The 25,095-nt window shown below is 53.0% G+C and overlaps 10 protein-coding genes across 10 annotated transcripts; 5 read left to right on the top strand and 5 right to left on the bottom strand.

The window, feature by feature from the left end:
• Window positions 1–1,234: 1,234 nt before the first annotated feature.
• On the bottom strand, window positions 1,235–4,143 carry fip1 (cleavage polyadenylation factor subunit FIP1). The gene is made up of 7 exons (XM_025674508.1): window positions 3,750–4,143; window positions 3,642–3,694; window positions 2,836–3,590; window positions 2,730–2,746; window positions 1,853–2,077; window positions 1,699–1,757; window positions 1,235–1,635 (listed from the first exon to the last, which is right to left on the bottom strand). The coding sequence occupies exons 1-7, from the start codon at window positions 3,891–3,893 to the stop codon at window positions 1,611–1,613; spliced, it is 1,278 nt and encodes a 425-aa protein (XP_025526891.1). The 5' UTR covers window positions 3,894–4,143; the 3' UTR covers window positions 1,235–1,610.
• Window positions 4,144–4,302: 159 nt separating this feature from the next.
• BO86DRAFT_432345 (FAM50/XAP5 family protein) lies at window positions 4,303–5,667 on the top strand (the record flags this gene model as incomplete). Its single annotated transcript, XM_025675794.1, has 3 exons — window positions 4,303–4,544; window positions 4,623–5,169; window positions 5,223–5,667. The coding sequence occupies 3 exons, from the start codon at window positions 4,303–4,305 to the stop codon at window positions 5,535–5,537; spliced, it is 1,104 nt and encodes a 367-aa protein (XP_025526890.1). The 3' UTR covers window positions 5,538–5,667.
• A 45-nt stretch (window positions 5,668–5,712) lies between these two features.
• BO86DRAFT_340575 (uncharacterized protein) lies at window positions 5,713–7,403 on the top strand. Its single transcript, XM_025669055.1, has 5 exons — window positions 5,713–5,882; window positions 5,944–6,180; window positions 6,258–6,379; window positions 6,475–6,991; window positions 7,139–7,403. Exons 1-5 carry the CDS (start codon window positions 5,806–5,808, stop codon window positions 7,350–7,352), a joined length of 1,167 nt encoding a protein of 388 aa, XP_025526889.1. The 5' UTR covers window positions 5,713–5,805; the 3' UTR covers window positions 7,353–7,403.
• Window positions 7,404–10,831: 3,428 nt separating this feature from the next.
• Window positions 10,832–12,192, bottom strand: BO86DRAFT_419684 (TauD/TfdA dioxygenase family protein; the record flags this gene model as incomplete). The annotated part of the gene is made up of 4 exons (XM_025675139.1): window positions 10,832–11,011; window positions 11,070–11,510; window positions 11,565–11,684; window positions 11,743–12,192. 4 exons carry the CDS (start codon window positions 12,190–12,192, stop codon window positions 10,832–10,834), a joined length of 1,191 nt encoding a protein of 396 aa, XP_025526888.1.
• Window positions 12,193–13,281: 1,089 nt separating this feature from the next.
• On the bottom strand, window positions 13,282–15,263 carry BO86DRAFT_340570 (nucleoporin FG repeat-containing protein). Its single transcript, XM_025669054.1, has 3 exons — window positions 15,076–15,263; window positions 14,506–14,931; window positions 13,282–14,437 (listed from the first exon to the last, which is right to left on the bottom strand). Exons 1-3 carry the CDS (start codon window positions 15,141–15,143, stop codon window positions 13,501–13,503), a joined length of 1,431 nt encoding a protein of 476 aa, XP_025526887.1. The 5' UTR covers window positions 15,144–15,263; the 3' UTR covers window positions 13,282–13,500.
• A 146-nt stretch (window positions 15,264–15,409) lies between these two features.
• Window positions 15,410–17,398, top strand: BO86DRAFT_119083 (uncharacterized protein). Its single transcript, XM_025665994.1, has 4 exons — window positions 15,410–16,012; window positions 16,067–16,129; window positions 16,186–17,054; window positions 17,114–17,398. Exons 1-4 carry the CDS (start codon window positions 15,825–15,827, stop codon window positions 17,299–17,301), a joined length of 1,308 nt encoding a protein of 435 aa, XP_025526886.1. The 5' UTR covers window positions 15,410–15,824; the 3' UTR covers window positions 17,302–17,398.
• An 808-nt stretch (window positions 17,399–18,206) lies between these two features.
• On the top strand, window positions 18,207–21,980 carry BO86DRAFT_456860 (uncharacterized protein; the record flags this gene model as incomplete). The annotated part of the gene is made up of 8 exons (XM_025677187.1): window positions 18,207–18,340; window positions 18,394–18,498; window positions 18,552–18,656; window positions 18,708–18,815; window positions 18,869–19,008; window positions 19,078–19,738; window positions 19,808–20,489; window positions 20,550–21,980. The coding sequence occupies 8 exons, from the start codon at window positions 18,207–18,209 to the stop codon at window positions 21,978–21,980; spliced, it is 3,366 nt and encodes a 1,121-aa protein (XP_025526885.1).
• Window positions 21,981–22,168: 188 nt separating this feature from the next.
• On the bottom strand, window positions 22,169–22,535 carry BO86DRAFT_389952 (uncharacterized protein). Its single transcript, XM_025672265.1, has one exon. It carries the CDS (start codon window positions 22,525–22,527, stop codon window positions 22,177–22,179), a length of 351 nt encoding a protein of 116 aa, XP_025526884.1. The 5' UTR covers window positions 22,528–22,535; the 3' UTR covers window positions 22,169–22,176.
• A 101-nt stretch (window positions 22,536–22,636) lies between these two features.
• Window positions 22,637–23,943, bottom strand: BO86DRAFT_340565 (haloacid dehalogenase superfamily protein). Its single transcript, XM_025669053.1, has 3 exons — window positions 23,832–23,943; window positions 23,608–23,767; window positions 22,637–23,514 (listed from the first exon to the last, which is right to left on the bottom strand). Exons 1-3 carry the CDS (start codon window positions 23,849–23,851, stop codon window positions 22,789–22,791), a joined length of 906 nt encoding a protein of 301 aa, XP_025526883.1. The 5' UTR covers window positions 23,852–23,943; the 3' UTR covers window positions 22,637–22,788.
• Window positions 23,944–24,139: 196 nt separating this feature from the next.
• On the top strand, window positions 24,140–25,070 carry BO86DRAFT_419680 (uncharacterized protein; the record flags this gene model as incomplete). The annotated part of the gene is made up of 3 exons (XM_025675138.1): window positions 24,140–24,232; window positions 24,299–24,907; window positions 24,966–25,070. The coding sequence occupies 3 exons, from the start codon at window positions 24,140–24,142 to the stop codon at window positions 25,068–25,070; spliced, it is 807 nt and encodes a 268-aa protein (XP_025526882.1).
• Window positions 25,071–25,095: the final 25 nt, after the last annotated feature.

The following is a 25,095-nucleotide window of genomic DNA, read 5'->3' as shown; positions in this document are numbered from 1 at the left end:
GTAAGGGCTGGGGAGGGCAGGAGGGAGAAAGGTTTTGTTTGGTTTGCATTCGATGCTGGCGGTATATATATTACCAACTAGCTTGCCTGGGGGATAATATGAAGGAGGGGGGGGGGTTTGGGCACCGTAGCATGGATGCTCGTGGGAATTGGTTACTAACATTATCGAGTAGAGGGTTGGGTTGGGTTTGGAAAGTGGCTTACATAGTTCTCGTCTGTGTTTCGACTATTACAGTTAATGAAAGCAGGACGAAGATGCGAAGCTGATGGTGCTTTCTTTCCTTTCTGTGCTCTGTATTGATTAAGGATCAAGTTTGAATTATCCTCTCTTGACCATCGCTCATACACCAAATCAAAGATTGTTGTCGATGTAAACACACCCGTATGTATCTTTCTCCAGGTTGTCCCGATTGAGCAGGATATAAACAACCTACCAACAACAATGCCACCCCTTCTCCTACCTCCTCAAATCCAACGCCCAATCAAATTCTTCTAGTCAAGACACGAGACTGCCGTTATCCTTAAGAAATAAATCATACTTTCTCTGAGTAGCACAGGTTCATAGTGACACTACGATGGTTTACCCGTGTCCTAACCAAGTTATATAGAATCGATCAACTTACGCATCCTCCATCAACCGCGACATCTAATTGAACTTCTGCAGAACAGGGAGCAGCCATCCTCATATCGACAGTATCATCTCAAGAGAATCTGGCTCATTTGCTCTTATTAAGTGCATGTGCGACTCAAGCCAGTCCGGACTGATACATAAGGAATTATACCACCTAGTCCGACCTTGTGACCTCCAGTGCGGACGACTTCATCCTGGCAATGCATCATGATCTATTGGTCGATGACATCGATTCCAGCGTTGCTGCTCCACAACCGCACTGTTGAGACTCGTTTCTGTAGATCTGGACAGGAGGTGATGCATAAGTGTCATGTTCGTCAAGTCCTTACTGCTGAACCGGGTTCCTACATCAAGTCTGTCTAAGTTTTACGCAGGACAGTAGAGGTTGATCCCTAGATATCTGAGACTGTGATGATGATTGTGCGACTTGTGCATGATATGCATTCCTCTACAGGTATGGTGTAGTATCTCATGGAAGGCTCACGCGATACCTGCTTTCGAGGCGGACGACGAGTGATTAATCTAGGGTCCGGACTACGATGGGTCTGATGCTAGGAGCTACGAGACCTCAAGAAAACAAAACCAGCAGAAGTCATCAGAAGAGAGGAGATTATCATATCGTATTACATACTCTCACCGCGGCAAACAGCCCCAGACACGACGAGAGTGAAGTAGTTGACAAGCGACAAAAGTACATCGTGTGGTATGCAAAAAACAGTCATTTCACGCTTTCGGCAATAAATGCGCAGCAGAACAGTTGATAGGACCACAACACTAACGATGAAGAGAGGAACCAAAGTCCCCTCTCCACAGCTCGTATGGGGCCTTTTTTAATGGTGGGAGTTTAGGAAGAGAGCTCTGAATGGCCGAGGCTCATGATTTTGCGGAAAAAGGGAGGTATAATACACGTTATAGGCGGCTTCGAACATCCGGAAAAACAGAAGACAGCAAGACGTTGAACATTATTTGGCTAGTTCAATTTACTCGTTGATCTTGGCGAGGATCCTGTGATTGGGACGGGTTAGAATCCAGAGCGGCAGCAATCAATGAATAAAGGGATGCACGTACTCGGAGTCGCGGTAGAGGGTGTACTCCTCCTCTCCAACCTTGATGGGGCTACCACCGAACTACACAGCAGAATGTTAGCCATGGCCGGAAAAGCGTTGGAGCTGCCAGAGACCCAATGCTCCTTCGGACGGACCGGGCGATGTCCGAAACGTACCTGGGGGATGAGGACACGGTCGCCGACAGCGACGCCCATGGGGATGCGCTGGCCGTTGCGGTCGACGGCACCGGGGCCAACGGCGAGGACCTTGGCCTCGTTCTGCTCCTTGACGCTGCTCTCGGGGAGGAAGATACCGGAGGCGGTCTTAGCCTCGGGCTTGACACGCTGGACCAGGACGCGGTCCAGGAGAGGGGCAAGGTTCTTGACGTTGCGGAGGAAAGACTGTGCACAGAAAGAACGGATTAGTGACAGGTTCAAGAGTTTCAGGTCGATGGTGGTGATGATCAGAGGAATCGACGATGCGGTGGAAACAGGCGGAAAAGTTCAATCGGAGCTCCAAGCACCAAAGACGGAGGGAGATAACATACCATTGTGGTGGTGTTGTGATTGAGGGTGCTGAGCACAGGAGGCAGCGAGCAAATCAAAGAGGAGTGATTAAGGATGAAGGTGAGTCAAGGCGTGGAGAGCAAAAGAAGAAGAAGAGGAAGCGGCCGGCCGGGGAAACGAAGATCTGATCTGGAGTCGCGAGAAATTTCCAGAATGCCAAGACCAACAAGCTTCCATCCTCTTTTGCGTTCTGCCGAGGGATTCACCACCACGACCTTTCCTACGAGCAGTTCTTTGTTTTCCGGTCACTCCGAGAGAGCTTAGCATTGAACATTGGAAAGACAGACCACTGTATGCTGTCTCGTGTGGAACAGCCACCCGGTATACCTACTCATACAACTACCCCAGTATCTCCAGTCTGGCACATCATTACCCGCTCGCTCCCTTTCCCGAGCCGGCCAGACCGACTCCGGGGCTGTCAAACCTTCTCGGTTCTGCTTAATAAATGGATTGCATATACCTTGGGAATTTTCTAACTCCATCCTACCATCCAAAATGCCACCCCTACAAAGCCGTTATCATAACAAGGTGACTGATACTTTGAGGAAAAGCCCCTAACTTCAACTACCATCTTCGTCCCCGTCCCCGGCCACCTCCTCCGAAACCTCCTCCGTAACCCATCTGCTGTTGGCCACCACCTTGCCCCCCAAATCCAGGTTGACCCTGCTGTCCGCCGCCTGGGCCGGATTGCCCGCCCATGAGCGCCTGGGCGTGTTGCATGAACGTCATGGGGTCCATCGAGGTGGGATCCAGGCCTTGCGCCATCATGCTCGTGAGGATTCCCTGCATCATCTCCGGCGACATGTCCGGCATACCGGGCATACCGGGCATCGGAGGGGCCGCGCTGCTTGGAGGAACGCCTGGCCCGGGTGGGCCACCGGCCATCGGCGGCATACCCATCCCCAGGAAAGCCTGCATATCGTCCAATTGTCTCTTCTGGTCCCCGATATCCTTGCGCAGCTCCTGCTGTTTCAACACGTAACTGGCCCACGTGAACTCATCAAACCCGTAGTTGAAGTAGTCCGTGATATCGGACCCCGGTCGCCGCCATGGCTTGTCGTCTTCCGGAAAGTCCGCGTCCATGTCGGTCAGTAGAATGGGTTTGCCCGTCGTCGGGTGGACGGGGTTGGCATGAACGTCGATCGTGGACACTTGGACTGGAGGATATGATGAGCCTGGCCTTTGCGGTGCAGCGGGTACAGCGGGTCTTGCGCTGACTGGTACGGGCGTAGCGGATTCAGCTTTGGGAGTAGTGAGGATGGGTGTGGAGGGTTTCGGAGCAGGAGGAGACTCTGCGGACGAGGGGCGTTGTGATTCTGCGCGTAGATTGGCATGGCGAGGATGTGGGCTGTTCGAGGGTTAGACAAGCTGCAGGACAGAATCACGGAGCTCGACTCACGCTTCTGGAGGTGGCGCATCGGCGGGCGCTTCAGTAATGATGTTGAAGTCATCCTAGAGCTTGAGTTAGACGACCAAAATATGGGTGCACTTGGTATCGAAACCATACATCATCTTCATCCACTTCTATCTCTTCTTCCTCATATTCCTCGCCATAGTTATCCGCAGGAGGATTCTGGGCACCATTTTGGTGTTGAGGAGCCGGCACGGTATCGGCGGGATCGTAGAAGTCGTCGTCTTCGTCGTCCATCATCTTGAAGAGCTGCAGGGAGTATGGAGTGAACGGATGTAATGAGGCGTAGCGGAAATGCGATCCTGTTTACGGCGATCCTGCGGAGATCGCACGGGCGGCGGGTTTGGCCTGTTTGCTCGGGCTTTGTTTGCTCGCGACGAGCTTCCAACCTGCAACGTCAATGAAAGAGTTCTCCCGGGTCAAGTGATTCGGAGGTCAAAGAAAAGAAGCTATTGGAAGCTTGTTGGCTTGGTCGAGGTCTTATCTTACCGTGCCATTGACATTTTGTTGGCTTACAGGCATCAATTCGACCACCCCAATCCGGAAACTCTCCCAATCACGTGCCGGCACGTCAGTCGTTTGCATGTGAGGAAGAACGACAAGCCACTTCCACTCGATTCGAGATAGACCTCCAAAAACTCCCGACACGATGTCGAACTCCGAACAGCCCAGTCATAGCTCGACTCCGAGATCCTTCACAAGCCAGACTGTCTCTGCAGAAGACTTACTCAAGTCGCAGACGGTTGGTCTGGTGCATCTCTCCGATTTTCGCAAACGCCGCGCAGAGGTCCTCGAGCAGAAAGAACGAGAAGCCCATGATAAATCGCTTGGGAGAAGCTCAGCCGGTATTTCTAGAAGTGCCACTCCTTCTACGGGCGACATAACTGACGGGTAGGTCAAGGCTTGACAGTAGTCCGTTGATGCCCCACGATGCTGATCGCAAAGCACTAGCAACTCGACTCCCCGAAGCGACGGCCCTCCCAAGAAGAAAAAGAAGAAGCCGCTCGTGAAGAGCAAGCTCTCATTCCACAACGACGAGGAGGAAGAGGAAGAGGTCGACAGCGCTGCCGGTACCCCACGCGATTCCAGTGTTCCGCGGTCCGCCTCGAGGACTCCAGTCGACGATGGCTCTGCGCCACCATCACGGCGCATCACACCCAACCCCAATGCCCCTCCACCACCGAAGGCGATGACAAAAGCGGCCTTGAAAGCCGAGGCAGAGGCGCGCGATGCTCTCCGTCGGGAGTTCCTGGCCATGCAGGAGGCCGTGAAGAACACCGAGATATTGATTCCCTTTATCTTCTACGATGGAACGAATATCCCCGCTGGGACAGTTAAAGTCAAAAAGGGCGACCCCGTGTGGCTGTTTCTCGACAGATGCCGGAAGGTCGGAGCCGAGCTCGGCGTCAGTGGTAACAGCCAAGCATCCAAAGCGCGCAAAGACAACCGGCGCGAATGGGCTAGAATTAGTGTCGATGACTTGATGCTGGTCAAGGGCGAGGTCATTGTGCCACATGTGAGTATCTGCCACAACCTGAGTTGATATGGGGCATTGGCTGATTGATGCAGCACTACGAGCTATACTATTTTATTGCCAACAGCGTCCCCAGCTACACAAGCGCCGGTGGCCTGCTGTTCGATTACTCTAACAAGCCGCCGGCGGCTTCACAAACCGACGATCCTCTCTCAAAGCCGAATAGTGATCAGTTGGAAGGAGCTGATAAGGATCCCACCCTGACCAAGGTGGTCGATAGACGCTGGTATGAGCGCAACAAGCACATCTTCCCTGCGAGCCTGTGGCGGGAATATGAACCTGGACCGGAGTTTGAGGAAAAAATGCGGACGACAAGGCGCGATGCGTCCGGAAATACGTTCTTCTTCTAGAGCGCTGGTGCAGGGAAGAGTAGACTTATAGGGGATGTGCTAGAGAGCGAGAAGTGTTATGTATGCTAAGATACCCGTATAAACCCTTTGGCAGTATATAGTCGAAGTTGAGATATTTACCATTTTGAGACCTTCATGGCCGTTTGATATTCTATGTCTAGAATAGTGCCTCCGTCTGCTTTCCTGATCTAGCTTTCGCGCAGCTTCATACAACCACTCTCACCCTTCGTCAATCCACACAACCCAGGGGATTAGATCACTATCAACAATGGATTTCTACCTTCGATGCAATTCCCTCAAATGTCGAGCCCAACTGAAAGAGAGAGCAGTCGTCACGACCTGCTCGTAAGTCCAGTCCAACAGCAGCTTCACCTTTCCACAACCTCCGTCACTAATCCTTCCGAAGACACATCTTCTGTCTCCAATGTGCCAGCAATCTAGGACTTTCACATCCAACATCAGTCGACCGTCGTTGCCCGGCCTGCCAAACCATCCTTGTCAATCCAGACGACGCGGTCGCCACCATCCTCAACCCATCCGAAGACTACAAGACGAGCGTGCTCAGCGGACTGGACCCGAACACGATCATGGAATGCGCCGGCCGGGCCCTGCTGTTCTGGACGTACCAGACCACCCAGGAAATGTGCGCATCGTCCTTCCCCAGCATATGAAGCATACAAACCCGTTCTCGAGACAGTCACTAACAGCCCCCTCTCGCAGCTTCTACCAAGAATTCCTCGGAAAGACCCTGACCGAGAAATACGCCAACCTCAACACCCAGATGGACAAGGTGATCCACAACGCCAACTCGGAGATCTCCGCCTTACAAGCACGAATATCAGGTGCGTTCTCCCTCAAGTCCAATCCGATTCCCCTCCCCTCAGCCCCGAAGCACCCTCCAAACCCAGATACCAACACACCCTCCCGCACCACGCAGACATGCAAACCACGCAGGACCAACTCCGCAAAAAGAACCAAGAGCTCGTCGACCTGTACCGCGAGAAATGCACCCGCTTCACGCAGATCACCAACCTATACAACCTGCTGAAATCGCGCGCCATGAAGTCGCAGATGCAGACCGCCGCGACGGACTCGGTCCATCAGATGTTGAACTCGCTCGCTCTGCCCCACCCGAATAACGTGCCGCCACCGTCGCCGTTTGCTGCTACAGCTTCTGGTCCTGCAGCAGATGCAGCAGGTGCAGGTGCAGCGGGTCTCCCAATGCACATGCACACGCACACGGCACTGGGATCCTCCATGCCCCCGCAGACACCGTTGCACCGGTACCCGGTCGACTGCGAAGGCGTGGAACAGCTGCACCGCCACCAGCGCAGTGGAACGGGGAGCTCGAAGGGGGCAGCGACCCAGAAACAGAGGCAGAATGCGGAAGCGGTGGCTATGCCTCCGCCGCCGCTGCAGGGGCGGTTACTCGGGGATCCGAGACATCGTACGTCGTGCAAAGATCTCACTTCTGTTATGAAAGAAGATCCTAATTTTGAACGTTCAGGCGAGACGACGAGTACCCAGCACCGAACCCGGCTAGTTGGAGGAAGTGGAAGTGGAGGCGGCGGTGGTGGAGGAGGAGGAGGAGGAGGAGGAAGAGGTGGCTCCAGCACGCGCCCAACGACCGGATCCTCGACGCTCCCGCATGACAGCGTGCTGCTCGCTCGATTCGGGGCCGACGGCGGACCGAATCATTCTTTTCTGGTCGGTGCCCCCGCGATATCCAGGGCCGACGGCGGACATCGGCGCCCTGCCGACTATCCCGGGGAGCCTCCGGGCGGGAGATCCTATTTCGACAGGACGGGGCTGTAGCCCTACGCATGCATTACAGGGACCCCTTCTCAAAAGTTCGATATCTGTGAAGGAATGTGGATGTGGGAGGTGGAAACAAGGTTTGGTGTGGTGTGACCGGATCTTCCTGGTTTGTCTGTTGCTCACTGCAAGTTGCTTTGGCTTGTGTCATGCATGCAGGCCAATTTAGAATTTACGCTCGGCGTTTCAGGGGAGTGGAAGGGAGGTGGTATACTGTGCTTGTGTATATATGTACTTTGCTCATTATACGGATGGTTTTGTTGCTCGGGGCCGTATGCAGGTGCTGTGTATGTATGGGTTAAGTGGGTAGCGTACGGTTGAGCTGCTATACTCCCATCTGGAGAACTAGGCCCTGGCCTTGATGCATTAATATGGTTCTCTTGTCCAGTAATTCGTAGTTTGGCACTGAGGAACATATAGTTGGCTGACCTCCCGCTAGTGAGTACCGTTGATGGATTTCTGAAGCACTGATTGGGGATCAACCATCATGAAAATGCTTGGATGAATTGACCATACAGCTGGTTTGGGGCAAGCGGACAAAGGCAGCCAACTCGGACGCTATCTACTTGCCTGACCCAAAGACAAATGACCGCATCGGCGGATCGTCTTGTAAAATGTAATCAAAGTTCAAGGATCCTTTTTATTAACAGCTATCGCGGTGGTTAGAGGTCCCAGATAGTACACTTGTTATATAACTCAAGACAAGACAGTATGAACCAGATATAGAAGAGCTCTTACACATATGAGCAGCACATCAAGTTTGGCATTTGCCTGCAATAGCAGAAATCCACCTAACGATAGTATCAGGACATGCTGGGATCAACAATGACTGAACCCTACAAAAGCTCGAAAGAGGGTCACAGAAAGCGATGAAAGATGTCAGAGATTTCAAAATGTTTTTGTGTAGTAAGAGATCTCCACCAGTGGAGTTGTATGCTGGGTTACTGCCGTGGCATATGAGAACATACACGACCTCATACTTTCCTGCTAGCAGGAAAACCTTTTCGCGAAGAGGTGAGTTGATGTTGCCGGCACTGTTCGCTATGCTGGATTTATGTCCTGGTAAGAACAGCTGCGTGGTGGCTTGGGGGTTCGTTATTATGAGTGCCGTCGTGGAATCTATGATTATGTCGGCATGTTGGAAGGAGTATCCAGTACCCGACGCATTGGCTGAGATGTGGTCTTGTGGATCAACATAATTTATTGAATTAACAAGCTCGCTCTCCTCGAGATGACGCACAAGATCTGGATGACTTCGGAGAAGCCGGGTTGACAGCGACAATCTTAAACCACCCGAGAGATCGTGTGGAGCAAGAGGAATTTGCTGAGCGGGATCCAAAGAAATGAACGCTATCTCCTCGGGCAGTCGAGTGACTAGCACTCTTTCTCTAGCCTTTGCTTCTAGAGCTGGTGAGATGAAGTCAACAGTTTGCGCCACTGAATTCTTCGTATCGAGTCCTCTGACCTGCATGTACGAGGCCAAGGAGCCCAGGTTTGAGGAAGTAAGCAGATGCAGACTTTCACATCCTTCGTTGTATGGGAATGACTCGTTCTGTTTTCCATGTAGAACTTTCCTTTTCGAGGGCATGCTACAATTACTGGATCTTCGTTTTTGGGGTAGACAAGGGCTCTTGCGGAGCGATGTGTTGCCGGAAGAAGTTTTGGCATCATGGCTGGGCGTATGGTCACTGTGTATCTCAGAGCTCTCCAATGGATCCTCCGGCAATCTTGTGACCTCTATCCTCACATGATCGCTTCTCTCTCTCGCACAGACAGCTTCAGGGCTGTTCGTTAACGCAATAGCCCCTTTCACCGCGGTCGACATGGACGACTCTCCAATTGTCGAACCTAGCTCCAACAAGTTCGAATCCACTTGTCGCATATTAATGCAGTCTGTATGCGTCTTCTGCGGTTGAGCTTTGAGCTCCCGAACAATTGTATCGCTTGCTGGAGGAGTATTGATGGCAAAGACCTTTTCGTTGTAAGGGATGGAGTCAGATGTACCAATATTATCAGTTATATCAGTAAGCGTCACTTGAGAGATACCATGACTCGACTTCGCGTCGCTTGTCGAGAGTTGACTGGCAGAGTGTAATGGAACGCCATGTTGCTCGGCATGATCAGAGAGTTCGAAGGATTCCCCGAGTGATTTGGATTGAGTCACCACGTAGTCAGCTAGTTCGATATCATCCGCAATCAGCGGCGAGGTGTTAAAATGCTGCCAGTCTGCTTGAAAAGATTTCTTTCGCACGCATGGGGTACCAATCAGCCAATTCTGCGTAGGGTCGATGATTGTCTCATCAATGTTCCATGGATCCTTCCAGCCCCCGTCTTCATCTTCTGCAGATACACCGAAGTTGGATTGTGTGCCGTCAACCGTAGGGAGCGGTTCCTCCTCGTCAGAGAAATGGTCATCGTTGGCAGGGAGAAGGTCAGGGGAATCCGAACGTGAATGTGAAGCTTGGACCTGTTGAAGTCAGCAGGCGACCATTTCGAGCAAGACGGCAAATGTAGACCCGCCTCCTCTAAGCTCAATTCAGTCCGCAGTAAATCCTCGAGATCCTCATAGCGAAGATCAAAGCTTTTTCGAGCCTCCTGTATCAGAAGCAATACATCCTTCGTACACTCAAGCTTCTCCTCTCGGATGTTCTCGCCGGAAGTGTCTATCCCATTTACCAAGGCTCTCGCTAAAACCACGTCACAATCGCTGATTTTGTCCTCCAATGGACTGAGGTCAAAGTCTCCAGGACCATAGCAAGCGGATCTTGCAACAGGGGGTAGATTTTCCTCCTCGTCATTGGTAAGAATTGGAGTCTCCACCTTCAGCTTGTCGTAACGGTCCCATGACGGCAGAATACTCTCCCAGTCGCTTTCGATGTCAGTGAATTCAATTCTTCGAAGTGCAGAAGTAAGAAAGAACACGCTTTCTTTCTTGAGGTTTAGCTTCTCATGATGAAGGCTGTGTTCGAGAGATGTGTGCACCTTATTAAGGTGGTCTCGGAACCGAGAAAGGGAGTGTAGGGGAAGATCAGGGACCGCGACACAGCTTTCTTGCACATGCTCGAGGGGATCCACGTCTGTGTAGCTAGTTGCTATCCCATGGAACCGAGCATACTGTAATACTAAAGAGCTTATGGAATGAGCCATGAAGGTGAAGATTCAGGAAGATATCAATGGTAATGATTGAATTAGTTGGTATCAGTAGATGGTTGAGGAGGGAAGGTGGTCCCTAGCCACGTGCCCCGCAAATGCTCAAAGTAAATAACGATAGCCCATGTAACGCTCCGGCTTCAATGAGAAGATAAACTCGCTGGATCTTGATGATCAAGACGCTAGAATTGCAATAGCCCCAGTCTTCCCAAGTCTGCATGAAGAGCCCGCTCTTGCAGTCTTTGGCCGACAATATAAAACAGCAAACGAAGTAACGCCAGTGCCCCAGAATATTTATCCGTTGGAAGCACCTCAGATGAGAATCTTCTTCAGTCGTTGTAGTTTGACTGACGGGATCCATCCTTGTTGACAGGAGGGAGATTGTAACGAGCAATGTACTCCTCCTCCTGTGATTTCCCTGCTGGGTCCAACACTGGGCGCTCAGCATGGGATGCAACTCGGACGGCATGGCGACGGTGAGGGGCAAACCCATAAGAAGCTGAATGATTCTATCGATATCGTTAGCAATCTGATACAGTTATCAAGCCAGTGGGGGCCACTACTAACCGTGGTTCGGTTGTCCCAGATGGCCACGTCGTTCTTGTTCCATTGGAAGCGAGCATGCATCTCTTGTGTTGTTGCAATCACTTCGGTGAGGTAGCGAATGATAGCATCACTTTCAGTCTTGGGGATTCCGACAATCTTGGTCACGAAGCCAGGGTTGAAGAAAAGACTGTTCCAACCGGTGACAGGGTTGGTCCTGATCAATGGATGCTCTGTTGTGACAGGCTCCCGACGAACCGTTCGTCCAAGGGCTCTGGAGTCGGAAGCCTGCATTTCGGCAGAGTGAAGAGCTGTTAAGCCTTTGAGATATGTTTGCATATGAGATGAAAGTGCATCATATGCTGCATATTGAGATGTCCAGAGAGTATCTCCACCGCCTCCCCGAGGGGGGCCAGTAAGAACCTTGAGAGATGTATATGAAGGGGGTTGAACTTCATAAGTGACCTGTTCCTTATCAGAAGGCTGCGAATAATACGCAAAGGAATGAATACCACATACATCTGAGTGCCACAGAAAGCTGGGTGTGAACATTGCCCGCTGGTCGGCAGCATTGTCACCTGCATAGACGACATGAATATCCTCCAATCCTTCCTTTCTAGGAACAGCCGTGGTGGCATGCTGATGACAATCATTAGACCGACGAGCTCCGAGACACCAAGAGAAACCGGCTTCATACCTTGTGCAATTTGCCGAAATGCCTGCCCAGGTCACGCTGGGCGTCAATGTCCAGATCATCCTGATCACGGAAGAAGACCACGCCACGAACAGCAACCAAACGGGCTAGATCATCCTTCTGGGCGTCTGTCAGTTTGGCAAGATTGACGCCGTGAACTTCCGTGCCAATCTTCGGAGTGTAATCGAAGACATCTGTTGCGTCCTGAAGAAGGTTCCGGAAGTCGGGGTCACCATGAAGCCCCCTGTCCTCATGAGGAATCTCTTCTAATGGTGCCCAATGAAGGTTGGGGAATGTTGGTAACAGATGTTCGTACGCATAGTTATCGTGGTTTTCCACAGTCGTCCTGCCCGGCTGGTAGCCGAATTTGTTGCCGGCGATGTCCTGCTTCTTGGAGATGGAGATGGATCTTAGATCCTGGGAGGGAAGAGGGTCCACCAACGAGGGCGCCATGTTTTAAGGGGGAGACAGAATCTGAACTCTATAGATGAAATGCAACTGAGAATGAAAGCAAGAGTAGATGCACAAGATGAAGATGATAGTATTGGAACGGACTTATTAAGGGATACAGGTAGAGGTTAGGAGTCGTTGCTCATATATAGGCATGAGGCAGAGCAGCCTGGTTCTCCGACCCAAATGTCAGCAGACGTGCTGGGAGCAGTAAGACTCATCTCCACGCCGGGCTGATGTTACGGACAATGTATTGCACCATCGATGGGGAAAATCACCCAAGAGGCCGGACACAGCAGGATAGCTAGCCATGAAGCAACCATGGGACGACGGGTTCCAGAAAACATTCCGAAGCCCCCGGGCGCCACAGATTCGGCGCCGATCGCGTCATCGCGACTGAAAACTGTGGGGAAGGACATTGACCCAGGTTGCGACTGGATAGATAGGATTGTCTGCCATCATACCTTATCAGTGCGCCTGAGGGAGCAGAGGGCAGGTACATGCCTTGCGTCGTCAATTGGCAGCGTCACACCGACATTTTAAGACGTGGACATGGGTTTCATGTTGTGGTGGTAAAAACAGGAGCTGTTCTAGATTCAGGGGGGCGGCGTTCGGGGGTTCTTCCGCCTCGCAGATCGTAGATCCTAGTGCTAGTGCTGGGGTGAGTCAACAGGCGATCATTTGGATGGAGTATCGAGGTAGAGTGATGCAACCAACCTCCAACGCTCGCAGTCGGTATCACAAGCTAGCGGAGAAGTGTTATCGTCGCATATGTCATGGTGACAAGCCAGCAACGCCGACAGATGCCGAGAGGGCGAGTGAGTCTGACTGATTGATAAGACGGGGAATGAGGCTAAGAAGGTGGATCCGGGGATGAGGTGCGATCACGCCAGTTTGCCGCCCTCTTGCGTTTTCCCCCTCACCGCCCGGCCTTAACTTGACCTCCGTCGGACCTCATCTACTATGAGTACTGAGTGCTTTAGATAGCAGTTTCCATTAGGCTTATCTAAAGCCCAATTCTTTATAATCCGACTCCTAGTCTATTCTTGTTATTAGCCATCAAATTATCTCTAGAGTCCAAAGCTCGTAAATCTTGAGATTATTCTGAATTCCATTATGATATGCCGGCGGCGCCCCTAGCCCTGTATTGCATCACACAAAGAACTCCTCATTAAAACCATGCTAAACCAACCGACAAAAGTGCCATGGCCCCTTGCTTTTCACCGTCGCCAAGAACATTATATTGTACAATGAGAAAAACAAAGACTCAGCGCCGACAGAGCAAGTGTGTATCAGGTAGATACCCATCCTTCAAAGGTTTAGCCTGCCATCAGCGGCCGAAGGAGGACCCAGGACAACTTCCTGCACCTGCTCGGTCACGCCGCCGAGCCGCCCGGCAACACCTAAGATACCAGCCTCCACGTCGCTAAGCACAGTAGCAAGATCGTTGACTATGGACTTGGGAGTTCCAGACGCCGGTCCATCACGACTCCGCGCCGTCACAAAGTCATGAATCTGTCGTTCCAGAGTAGACTCTACTCCGTGAAGGTGATCCTCGATCTCCTTCAGACTCCGAGTGTAGCGCTCGAGGACAACCCCCATCTCATCCGAACGCTGGGAGAAGTAATCCACCAGGTTAACAGGCACCCCGTTCACGCTAGTGGCAGTGGCAGGATCGCTCTCAACATCATCGGGAAGGGCCAATGTATTCTTACGCGTTGAGCGAAGCGTTTGCGCATCAGTCTTCTGGTTCTGAGAGGTCCACCATCCAGCACCGCCGGTAGACTGATATTGTAGAGGTAGTTTCAGAGTGTCAATGGCGCGGAACGCAACCTGGGCTTCGGCCGCATCGCGCGATACGAGATTGCGCAGCTGATCAATCTCACGGGCATCGTTTTCCAGAGCATGTTGCATGGTTTCAAGCTTCCCCTGAACGAAGTCCACGTCGTGTGGTATGCTCTGTCCTTGTGTCTCAATGGTAGGAATCATGTTCGAGACTTCGTTGCATAGTTTGATCTGACCCAGCACGTAGTTATCGAACCTCTCAAGCTCCGCCTTGATCTCATCCGCACAACTTTCATACTTGGTTGTGGGGAGGATGTTGCTGACGTCGATCTTGACTCCGGGAATTACGGTGGTGCCACCGAGCTGTGCGGGTTGTTGTGTAGTGGTGCTCTGATTGCCGAACAGACCCAGTGTAGGTTTCTGAGCCTGGGTTTGCTGTGCATTGTTCTGAGTGGCGCCACCGCTATGACAAGCTTTCTGTTAGGACGCAAACACCACTTCTTAACATGAATAATGTAGGTAGATACTCACAATAGACCTCCTCCAGTGGTAGAAGTGTTTGTCGTAGTGCCACCGAAGAGCGGCTTGGATTGAGCTTGGGTGGCCGCAGCACCGCCTAGACCACCAAACAACCCTCCACCGGTGGTTCCGCTTTGCGCAGTGTTGGCAGTGCCCGTGGCTCCCCCAAAGAGTCCTCCGGTTTGTGGTTGAGATGTGGTGGCCGCCGTGTTGCCAAATAAGCCGCCGCCAGTGGTGGCAGTGTTCGTTTGCTGTTGGCCGCCAAACATATTCGATCCGGACGGTTGAGATGGCTGTGCAGTGCCACCTCCCAAGTTTCCAAAGAGTCCACCGGCTGGTTTTGGTTGCGCTGCGTTGTTATTTCCAAGATTGCCGAAGAGGCCACCGGAAGCGCCCGTTGTTGCTGGTGTGGTCGCTTGTGTGTTGGTGCCGCCGCCACTATTTGTGCAATCTTTGGTTAGCTCATCTGAGTCAGGTTTCGCGGCCATAGTGAGATATAGAATTGGAGCGACCGAACATTCGAGTTGAAAATGGAGGCGACGAGAGGTAGGAACAACGCGCAGTTGGATGGAAGGCTCTTACAAGAGGTTGGATGAACCGGTGTTGAGGGACAGGCCGGTGCCAGTGCCTGCGGGCTTTGCGGAGAACATTGCGCACTGTTGGGGCAGTAGCAATAACTGGACTGTAAGGTGCTCAAGCACAAATTATCCACAAACAAAGAAAAAGGCGCTTTGTACCTGCCAATCTGCGCCGCAATGGGTAGTGATGGATTGGTGAGTGGAAAACAATCAAGTCAGCGATGGTTGCTCGGGAGCTAACCTCACTTCCGGCAAGTTTCTCCGGGATCCCGTGACCCTGACGTGCCCCAGCTCACTTTTGGCTTATCGGAATCTGATAACCAAATCACATCTGAAGACCTCACTTTTACTATCTAGTCTAAGGTACTGACCTCCATAGTACAAGCTTCAAGAATTGTCTTAACTTTATAGTTTGGGCTTCGTTAGTACTTCCACGCTCACTTGGGAAGGTCATCAGTCTCCGTCCACTAGCAATTCTACCACTCCTGTTCCAGCCAGGGAGGCTGCATCCATCTGTCCTCTTCCAGCGCGTCTTCCGTATATCAATACCTCGCTGGAAGCGAGTGCTTCCCTTTATTCCGTGTGCTAAGCCACATAGGCGTTGGATCTCTTAGACTTTGAGATTGGAATCATTCAGAATCGACCCGGCCTGCTTGGCCTCTAGCATGTTTCCTACTTAATTATACCCTATCACGAAATCACGAACACATCCTAGCCCGATCCCAAGCGGGCCCTGAGCTTCAAATCGGGAAGATGATTGAGTATGAGTCTACCACTTTACAGCCTCTCTGTGTAGCCACCTCAAGTAAGGCAGGAATTGAGGAGCAGAGTCCACGAACGGAGACACATATCTCCAGCCAGGAACAAGATGGCCGGACGGGGGGAACTTCGCAAGCAGCTTCAAGACTTTCTGACTCGAACATCATTAAAAGTGCCGAATGGTATGCACAAACTCTTGTTCTGCCAGCTCGAACTCACGGCTAATGATGTCACAGGTCCGCTGATGGGACAACGTTGTTGACAGACTCTACAGACCATCATATCAGGAGCTATATATTGTCAGTATCTTCTGACTCAGGGACTACAAGCGCATGAGTTGATAATGTATGTGTAGGCCACCAGACTTACTCGAAGAGAGACCATCACCTATCCACCTCTCGCCTTATTCGACACTGGCCTCAGCGGAACCGATTTATGCCACAGCCATGTACCCCTTCTTCTCTCTCCAGGACCCTTCCACCACATTATTTCTCTCCTCCGTGAGAGACCACCCCATCAGACTGGCATCGGCTTTGGCGCCAATGCAAATGGCGTCTTACTCTCTGGTCAATCCCATGACAGAGGCTTTCATTACACCGCACTCAATGATTTACCCACCCAGTCTAGGAGGCACTCAATTCCTCACTGGATCTGATAGCCTCATCTGCCTTTTTGATGTTTCGCGGCCAGGGAACGATGGGCCTGTCACGACGATGCCTACTATACCAAGTAAGCGCAAACAAGTGGTGGGCGGTGGTGTTGGCATGAAGGGCATCGTTTCTGCATTGGCCGTGGATCCCAGCGCACAAGGCATCCTTGCTGCAGGAACATTTACCCGGCACGTCGGGCTCTATGACTCGCACGGAAGCGGGCAATCTCTGGGAACGTTCAGCATTGCGAAAACAGAGGCAGATCCTCACATAGGAGGGCGCGGGATCACGCAACTGTTATGGAGTCCTTGTGGCAGGTATCTGTATGTCGCTGAACGCAAAAGTGATGGCGTCCTGGTCTATGATATCCGAGTGACCGGCCAATTGCTCGGGTGGCTGCAAGGGCGCAAGGCTCTCACCAATCAACGCATGAAGATCGACGTGGTGGCCACGGGCCAAGGAGATTCGCATGAGATCTGGGCGGGAGGAACCGATGGCTGCATGCGAGTTTGGCAGAACCCCACCTATAATCCTGGAGCACAGGAGCCGAAGTGGGAGTGGAAGGCTCATGATGGTGAGTCTGCGTTGCTGCTGCCGCAGCATGTCGCGCGATTCTATGCTAACATCATGTAGAGTCAGTAAGCAGTACTGTGGTGCATCCTTTGGGCAATGTGGCTGCAACAACCTCAGGGCAAAGATACTTTGCAGACGAACCTGACGACGGCATTCCGCCTTCTAATTCGCAGATTGACAGGAGTCTAAAAGTCTGGTATATGCCGTTCTTGAACGATAGCAACGAGATCGATTCAGTCACGGACTGAGGCGCGTCAGCGAAAGAAGATCTCATCAACTCGAACATCGGACCCTGGGACTCAAGGCCAACATCAGGCTACCTCGCCGAGGCACAGCTTGGGGACGAGTTGATGTGAGTATCAAACCTGAGACATATAGGCGAGGTTCAGCATTAATCAGATATGAAAAGCATCTTCTCGAAGCTACTGTAGCCTGGCCATGGCTACGCTTCGATGCTAAAGTTATCAACCTGGAGTTGTAGTGTGCAAGAAAGCGCCTTGTCAGCCAATTTGCCCAACACAAAACAACCTTGGAATATGGCTCGACCTCTATTTCTCGCACGCAGATAATAGCAATCGTCCAAGGCTTGGAGGGACCCCATCGAAGTTTTCCTATTTCGTTGTTCCAACCGGTCTTTGGTGGCAGCTCTTGTGTTAGAAGTGAATATTGCTCTACCAGAGGGGTAATTTGGATCAGCCATCATACCTGAAACCTCAAACATTGGGTGAATGTGTTGATAATTTAAAAAATCCCCCCAGCCTGATATTCACTAACACACCCCAAAATTCTTTTCAATCTCAGGCCTACTATTTAATCTCCCTCCCTTCTCTTCTCCCCTCGTTCTTTCTTCCTCTCCTCCAACCCCTCCATCTTCCTCTCTTTCACCACCAACTTTCTCAAGATTATCACACCTTCAGGTACATAATCTTGAATCCGTATCCCTTTGCACATACCCTCTCTCAGTCTTCAGTATCTTCTGCTTTCTTCGAGCGTGTGAACACGTCTTTGCTCTCTAACCATCTTCACAAAGTGAAATACATAACTTCACCATCTTACATATCTCCTTTTTCGTATCTCAAACATTCATCTCAACTTATCAAATCTCTCTCTTGAATACAACAGTAAGAACGTTGCTTAGCAACGGGACTTTCAAATGCTGGGATCAAAGATCCTCAAGCGCTGCAAGGCGCGTCTGAGCCTTGTCAGACAGCTCAGACAGCGTCACAGTCTTACCCATAACAACAAAACCACCGCACACTCTGGGTCGTCCGGACCGTCTCTCATGCAGTAAGTCCTTGACAGCTCTCGAGGACAGATTCATCCAGGCTAACACTACGCAGGTTCGATGGAGCCGGCGATCTTGATATCGAGCCTATCAACCTCGACAGTGATGATAACAACGAAATCACCACACCTACTGGATCTCTCGAAACATCTCCTCTGCAGTAAGTTTTCGACAGATCTTGGAAGAAGAATCTTGCAGGCTAATACTACGCAGGGCAGACGGACCTGGTAATTCCGATGTCGCCCCTCTCAACCTCGATGGCGGCAACAACAACGAAAACAATACACCCTCTGGATCTTTCGGAGCATCTCTTCTGCAGTAAGTCTTCGACACCTTCTGGGAGAGATTTATGCAGGCTGACACACCCAGGGCGAATGCACCTGGCAATCTCGATATTGACCCTTTCAACCTCGATGGCGGCAGCAACAACAACGAAAACACTACACCCTCTGAATCTTCCGAACTGTTCCTTATGCAGTAAGTCTTCGACATCTTTTGGAAAAAGAATTATCCAAGCTAATACTACGCAGAGCGGATGGGCCTGGCGATCTGGAAGTCAACTCTTTCAACCCCAGCGGTTCCGATGAGAATTTTGATAACTTCATCAATGAAAGTCTTGGGACTGCTGTCAGTGACAACGATGTGCTCAACGCTACGGGTGAATCCGTGAGTGAGAGGGGAATCGCTGAATTGTTTGATTCTTTCTATGGTAATGACTGGCTGCACCCCAATTTTACAGCGTGGCCGCTTACTAACGTGGTTCTCCCAGACGAGGCTGGATCTAATGGTGATGAACTCCACACAAGCAGCCCAAACGCCACTGAACATACTGGAAGTGGGACAAACAGTGCTGAGAGCGTTGAAACTGCTCAGCCCGTGCAGCCCAATGAACCAGTTCCCAACCACTGGGGCAGCTCTGCTAGAATTATTGACATCACTGATGTCAGTGACGCCGAGGAATGGCCTGCTGAAATGATTCCAACGAACCCTTCGGTGGAGCTCGGCACCCAGTCGTCATCGGAGCCAGTCCACCCGAATTCAAACTACGCATTGCAGCAAGTGGTCGCCAGCGGCTCCTCACACAATGTGGAAGGCGACTACGGGCAGCCTGGTCATCAGGATCCCGGTAGTGTGCTGTACGGCAACTCTGATATGTTTGGGGTTCAAGGTACTTCTGCATTCGCGGGTGGTAGCAATGCCGAGTACTTGCCATTCGGGACTTGGTATTCTGTGGCGTCGAACCCGTTCATGGCTGAGGCTAACCCAGCATCAGCTGGGCAAATTCCGCCCTTGGCTCCTGCTCAGACGTTTGGTCGCGTCCCGGCCAACGCAATCCTCCGGCAGGCAATAGAAAATAGCAGAAAGCGTAACTATGAGGCGTTGAACGCTGTTGTTCAGAGGTATGCCACTCCCCCATGACATGGGACCAAGCAGAAACTAGTCATCGAGCTAACAACTCCATCGAGCAGTTCCAACAACGTCGCTAGTGGCTTAGGCATCGCTGCTGATGGCTCAAGCTCGCTGGCTGATCGTCATGCTGACCTTGCGCGACCCACCAAGAGGGCGAAGCTTAACAAGAAAGAGATAGACGCGATGAGGGCCAAACGCGACAGGGTAAAGAACAAGGGCAAGTCTACTCGGAGAGGCCAAGGGGGCAGAGGGGGCAGAGGGGGTAGAGGGGGCAGAGGCGGCAGAGGCGGCAGAGGCGGCAAACGCAATGGTAAACAGGAAGCTGAGTTGAAGGAGGAATCATCCCCTGAGCCAGAGAGTGAACCGGGGCCCATTCCTGAGCCGGAGCGCTTCAAGGTTAAAGATAAAAAGTTTTGGAACTCCTTGGATCCCAACTCCCGCGGAGTTCGCCCCGCAAACTTCCCAGATATCGACAGACTTCTCAACCCAACCAACGACATACCACAGGCCACCATATATGATTCCGCGAGGGAGGCGCGTGCTGACCACGTGGCCGATAGCGACATCGAGGTCGACGATACTATCCCCAAAACGCACGCGGCCAAGAAGGCTATCGTGGTGGCGTTGACCGATTTGATGATGGACAATTCTTGGGCGCAGGACGGCACAAAAGCCTTGAAAAGCTGGATCCGCGTCGAGCACCCCAGGCATGTGATGGAAAAAGCCGCCTGGGAGCTACTGGTAAGAGTTCCTTCAGGCAATGCAAATTCTAGGGGATCATTCTGACAGACCGACTCGCAGGAAGCACTGATTCGTCGCAATACCAACGGTCCAGAGCTCCTCTATTATGACTATTTGAAGTTCCCAACTCCGCCCAAATGGATGAGTTTCAGAGATAGACTTTCCAAGATTATGGAGGCCCTGGTCTACCACAAGGCTGTGCTCAAGCACATTCTTGATCCTGAGTACATGAACCTTCTCGTGGAGGACCCGGTTGGCAGCCTTTACCGCGTCCGCGAAAACAAACACGTGAACCGTAAGAAGGCTCAATTGATTCGTGCGGCACAGGAGGCCCTCAAGAAGGAACAGGAGGAGGCTCTTATAGCTCAAGCCTTGGGCCAGGCGCCCGTTGAAGAGGGACTCGTTGAAGAGGGACTCGTTGAAGAGGGACTCGTTCTCGACAACGATGAGTACTCCGCGGACGATGAAGAATCTGTAGATGAGTCTATTGACCTGGAAAGCCCGCCTACCTCGCCTCCTCTCGCGACCGCGGGACCTTCCTCGGAGAAGGGCAATGGCGCCACCAATGCCAACGGCAGCACTCCCCAGGTACCTGTGGCCAACTCCGCTGTGCAGAATGGCATTGCAGGCGCCTTTGTTCCGGCAGGAATGGGTCTGGACGATCTTGAAAACCTCATGGGTGAACCCTCTTTTACTGCTGGAGGCAACGCGGCCGCGGATTCCCTGTTCCCCATCGCGGACCCCCACCTCCCCTTCATGGCTACAGCCCCTGCTGCGCACAATGCGATGCCCGGAAGCCTCCAGGATTTTCTGGACCCCTGGATGGGTAATCTTCCATTGGTCCCTTTCGGGGCACAGCCCATCGACCCAGCCTACGTTGATCCCGGCAACATGACACAGGGCGGCAACATGGCACAGGGCGGCAACATGGCACAGGGCAACAACTTCCAGCCAAACATCCAGTCCTTGAACGGTCTCAACCAGGGCAATATGGCAGCTCCTCCCCAGAACAACATGCAGACCGTCGATCCTCGCATGATTATGGCGCAGAACAGCCTCGTGCCCGCGGGCCGCACCATCCAACGCCCCCAGCACGGACAGATGCAGAAAGCCATGGGCCGAGACGCTGCTGATCCGAACATGTGCAACTCCCACACCAGCACGAATGCATTGGGTCCTCTCCCGGATTATATCGTCCCCATGCCCTTGATCGATCTGAGCAGAAGGCATGCAGGCCCTACGATCTCCCCCTGCCAAGAGGGCGTCACCGATTATCTGCAGGGAGTGGACCCTGCGGTCTGCGCGTGGGTGGAAAGCCCTGCGCCTAGACGTGCTGCCCCTCAAAACAATGCAGCTGCCCCTCCACCTCGAGCCGCCCTGCCCCAAACTGAGCGTGCTAGGGTTGAGGGTGTCTTTCTGGATATCAAAAAGCGCAAGCAGGCGGAGGCGGGCATTCAGGATGATTCTCCGCGCCGCAAGCGTAAGCAGTAGCTTGCTTGCATCCGGTACACTAACGTACATCCAGTCCAGTACATCTTGGTGCTTGGATCTCTACCTTTCCTTTTTGTCGTCTTTGCTTCTGTTGCTTCTGAGATTGTCGTTCAGGTTTTGCTTTCGTTTCGCTTTTGAGGTTGTCGTTCAGATTCTGCGATTGTGGTTTTTGATCTTTGGTTTCGTTACTTGCTATTCAGTTCTGCTTTCTTGCGTTGCTTTCGTTTGCTTTTCTCGGGTTTAGGAGTTGGTGGTTATGCTTTGCGATTTGGTGTTTTGCTTCTTTGCTTTTTAACAGGGCTGTCCGTCCCATGGTGGATGGGAGCCATGAGCCAGACCTGCGCTCCCCATCCACCATAGGACGGACGGACCTTGATGACGAGGAATGATAGGCGCTCCGTTTGAATGTGATCCTGCCCTGCTCTATTTTTATCTTTCGTGTCTTGGACACAGCCCGCGATGATTGCCCAGGTGTAGAGGTTTTTCGAACGCAAGGACGATCGCTACGAGAATGACGCCAAGGCTCGGTGTAGGAGGCAAGGCCCATTGGCAGCGATGTACAGATGACAAGGCTCTCCGGGACGAAAGTACGGTTTCTTTTTGCTGGTGTTGTCTTTCCTTCCTGTGCCCAGATTGAAATTGCAGAGACTCGTTTTGGTTTTCAAGTTGCTATTCTTTCGTTCTTGATGCAGTTATTCTTTAATGCAAACCCGATCAATTACACTCCCCTCGCAGCGGCGTAGATCTCTCCGCCTGGCCCCTTCACTCTCTACCAGAATCACCCCCACTAGACAAACACTCCCCAAATCTACTGAGCAGCAGGCGCAGGCACGATTCCAAACCGCTCGTAGGGGAAATCCTCCAACGACGACAACAACACCCCCCACCCATCGCCCAACTTCCCCGGCGAGCCATTCCCATTATCCTTGCGCTGGCCCTCGCGGGCCGCGACCAACTCCTCCGCCTCCTTCTCCGCCGCCCCCTTCTCCTCCTCCTTATGCTCCCCGGTCAACCCCGCGAGCACCTCCTCCTCGCGCCCACGATACGCCTCCAACAGCCCCGGATGCGGCACCCAAACCACCTGCATGCCCGCGCGCCGCCCGGCCTCAACACCGGGCACCGCATCCTCAAAGACCAGACACTCGGCCGGCGTGATCTCCCTCTCCCCCTTCTCTCTCAGGCCCGAATTAATCGTCTCCAGCGCCAGCAGATAGATATCGGGCAGCGGCTTCCCGCGCCCCCGGCCGATGCGGGGATCATCGCCCAGGACGCGCTGGTGCGGCGGGAAGGCGGCGAACAAATTGCCGAGATGCGAGGCCTTGAGGTGGAAGTTCTTGGCGTGCGAGGAGGTGGCCAGCGCGATGTGGATCGGGGAGGCCGTGGACTGCGTGGCGACCAGGGTCTGCAGGAGGCGTTCCACGCCCGGAAGCGGTTGGGTGGTCGGGAAGCGTTCCAGTTGCAGCGCCGTGATCTTGGCGATGTATTCGTCTTGCGTGATGGGGAGTTGCGCCCAGTCGTGGAAGATGCGACCGGCCTTTTGGTTGAGGTTAGGGGTGGGGTTAGTTTTGGTGGTGGTGGTGGTGGTGGTGGTTTGTTTGGGGACGGGGACGGGGACAGGGAGACGTACTTCAGGTGCAGGGCGGCCCTGGAGTTGGGCCTTGATCGACCACGGCAGTAACGGCTTGCCGTACTCCTGCAGCACGGTGTTGGTGATCGAGGTGTAGATGTCCTCCGAGTCGATGAGGAGGCCGTCCATGTCGAAGAGACATGCCCGCACGCGGGGTAATCTGCACAGCGTCAGCGTGGGTTCAATTGGCCGAAGGAAGGCTGGCAGTGTGAGGGCGCACTTACTCAGGGGTAGATGCAGACATGGTGGACTGGACTGTGCTGGTCAGTTTCCCGAAAGCAATGCTGAAAGTCAAAAGACAGGCAAAGGAATGGAATGGAGGGGAGGGGAGCGATTTCTCCGCACTTGCGAGAATGATTCGATATCGGCTATCGATAACTTAGCGGGGGGGGAACAAATCTCTGCCTCAGGCTGGCACTGCTGCTCTCCGCCCCGCCGCCCACTCGCCGACCGCCGCGGCGGGACCGTCCATCCATTACAATCAGGAGATCCAAAGCAGAGTCCCCCTGCACAGCTCTACACCATCCTCAAAATGTCCAAAGACGAGACCAGAGCAAATGCAAGCGACAGCGAAGACGAAGAGGACGTCTTCCACGACGCCCGCTTCCCCGCCGACGAGGAGACGGTCAGTGCAGCCACCACCACTACCTTCACCACCACCACATCCAAACCTAACAGACCCAATACCTAGAAACTCCTCGAAGAATCCCGCTCCCTCAAAGCCGAAGCAAACCAGCTCTTCACGGCCGCCAGCTACGACGACGCCATCACCTGCTACGACCGCGCCCTGGCCGCGTGCCCCAACTACCTCGACTACGAAGTCGCCGTGCTGCGCAGCAACATGGCCGCCTGCTACCTGAAGCTGGACGACTGGAAGGCCTCCGTGGACGCGGCGACGGCGTGTCTCGACCGGCTGGAGAAAGTGCTGCCGTCGACGACCACAAACACCGAGGCAAGCCGGACAGCGGATACAGCGGCGGAGGCGGTCGTGGAGATCACCGGGGACGACCACGAGGCCGAGGAGGCGCAGCTGCAGCGTCTGCAGGAGCGGGACCAGACGACGCGCGACGTGCTGCGGATCCGCGCGAAGGCGCTGATGCGCCGCGCGCGCGCCCGCATGCAGCTCGGCGGCTGGGCGAATTTGCAGGGCGCCGAGGAGGACTACAAGGCGCTGGCGGCCATGGATAACCTCCCGCCGGAGGATCGGCGCGTCGTGCAGAAGGGCTTGCGCGACCTGCCGGACCGGATCGCCCAGGCCCGTGAGAAGGATATGGCCGAGATGATGGGCAAGCTGAAAGATGTAAGTCGGCCTTTCGGTGGTCTTTGTTTCATGTCTGTGCTAATTGGAGAAAACTCAGCTGGGCAATGGGATTCTCAAGCCCTTTGGTCTCTCTACCGAGAACTTCAAGTTCGTCCAGGACCCCAAGACCGGCGGGTATAGCATGAACTTCCAGTCCGGTTGACATCGCCCCAAGGGGGCGGTATATA

The sequence above is a fragment of the Aspergillus japonicus genome (genome assembly GCF_003184785.1).
Source record: "Aspergillus japonicus CBS 114.51 unplaced genomic scaffold BO86scaffold_30, whole genome shotgun sequence".
Classification (NCBI taxonomy): domain Eukaryota; kingdom Fungi; phylum Ascomycota; class Eurotiomycetes; order Eurotiales; family Aspergillaceae; genus Aspergillus; species Aspergillus japonicus.
The sequence above is the reverse complement of the archived record's forward strand: the minus strand, read 5'-3'. Positions and strand labels throughout refer to the sequence as shown.

Excerpts from the sequence above, each read along its gene's own strand:
- BO86DRAFT_340565 (XM_025669053.1), bottom strand. The coding sequence starts at position 23,851 with ATGTCTGCATCTACCCCTGA. Across the intron at positions 23,768-23,831 it reads ATGTCTGCATCTACCCCTGA|ATTACCCCGCGTGCGGGCAT; the intron begins GTAAGTGCGCCC and ends GACGCTGTGCAG. Across the intron at positions 23,515-23,607 it reads AGGGCCGCCCTGCACCTGAA|GCCGGTCGCATCTTCCACGA; the intron begins GTACGTCTCCCT and ends CTCAACCAAAAG.
- BO86DRAFT_340570 (XM_025669054.1), bottom strand. The coding sequence starts at position 15,143 with ATGTTCTCCGCAAAGCCCGCAGGCACTGGCACCGGCCTGTCCCTCAAC. Across the intron at positions 14,932-15,075 it reads ACCGGTTCATCCAACCTCTT|TGGCGGCGGCACCAACACAC; the intron begins GTAAGAGCCTTC and ends TTGCACAAATAG. Across the intron at positions 14,438-14,505 it reads ACCACTGGAGGAGGTCTATT|CGGTGGCGCCACTCAGAACA; the intron begins GTGAGTATCTAC and ends AGCTTGTCATAG.
- BO86DRAFT_119083 (XM_025665994.1), top strand. The coding sequence starts at position 15,825 with ATGATTGAGTATGAGTCTACCACTTTACAGCCTCTCTGTGTAGCCACC. Across the intron at positions 16,130-16,185 it reads CATATCAGGAGCTATATATT|GCCACCAGACTTACTCGAAG; the intron begins GTCAGTATCTTC and ends ATGTATGTGTAG. Across the intron at positions 17,055-17,113 it reads GGAGTGGAAGGCTCATGATG|AGTCAGTAAGCAGTACTGTG; the intron begins GTGAGTCTGCGT and ends AACATCATGTAG.
- BO86DRAFT_389952 (XM_025672265.1), bottom strand. The coding sequence starts at position 22,527 with ATGGGCCTTGCCTCCTACACCGAGCCTTGGCGTCATTCTCGTAGCGAT.
- fip1 (XM_025674508.1), bottom strand. The coding sequence starts at position 3,893 with ATGATGGACGACGAAGACGACGACTTCTACGATCCCGCCGATACCGTG. Across the intron at positions 3,591-3,641 it reads GATGCGCCACCTCCAGAAGC|CCCACATCCTCGCCATGCCA; the intron begins GTGAGTCGAGCT and ends ACCCTCGAACAG. Across the intron at positions 1,636-1,698 it reads ACCCTCTACCGCGACTCCGA|GATCCTCGCCAAGATCAACG; the intron begins GTACGTGCATCC and ends TCCCAATCACAG.
- BO86DRAFT_340575 (XM_025669055.1), top strand. The coding sequence starts at position 5,806 with ATGGATTTCTACCTTCGATGCAATTCCCTCAAATGTCGAGCCCAACTG. Across the intron at positions 6,380-6,474 it reads CTTACAAGCACGAATATCAG|ACATGCAAACCACGCAGGAC; the intron begins GTGCGTTCTCCC and ends CGCACCACGCAG. Across the intron at positions 6,992-7,138 it reads GATCCGAGACATCGTACGTC|AGGTGGCTCCAGCACGCGCC; the intron begins GTGCAAAGATCT and ends AGGAGGAGGAAG.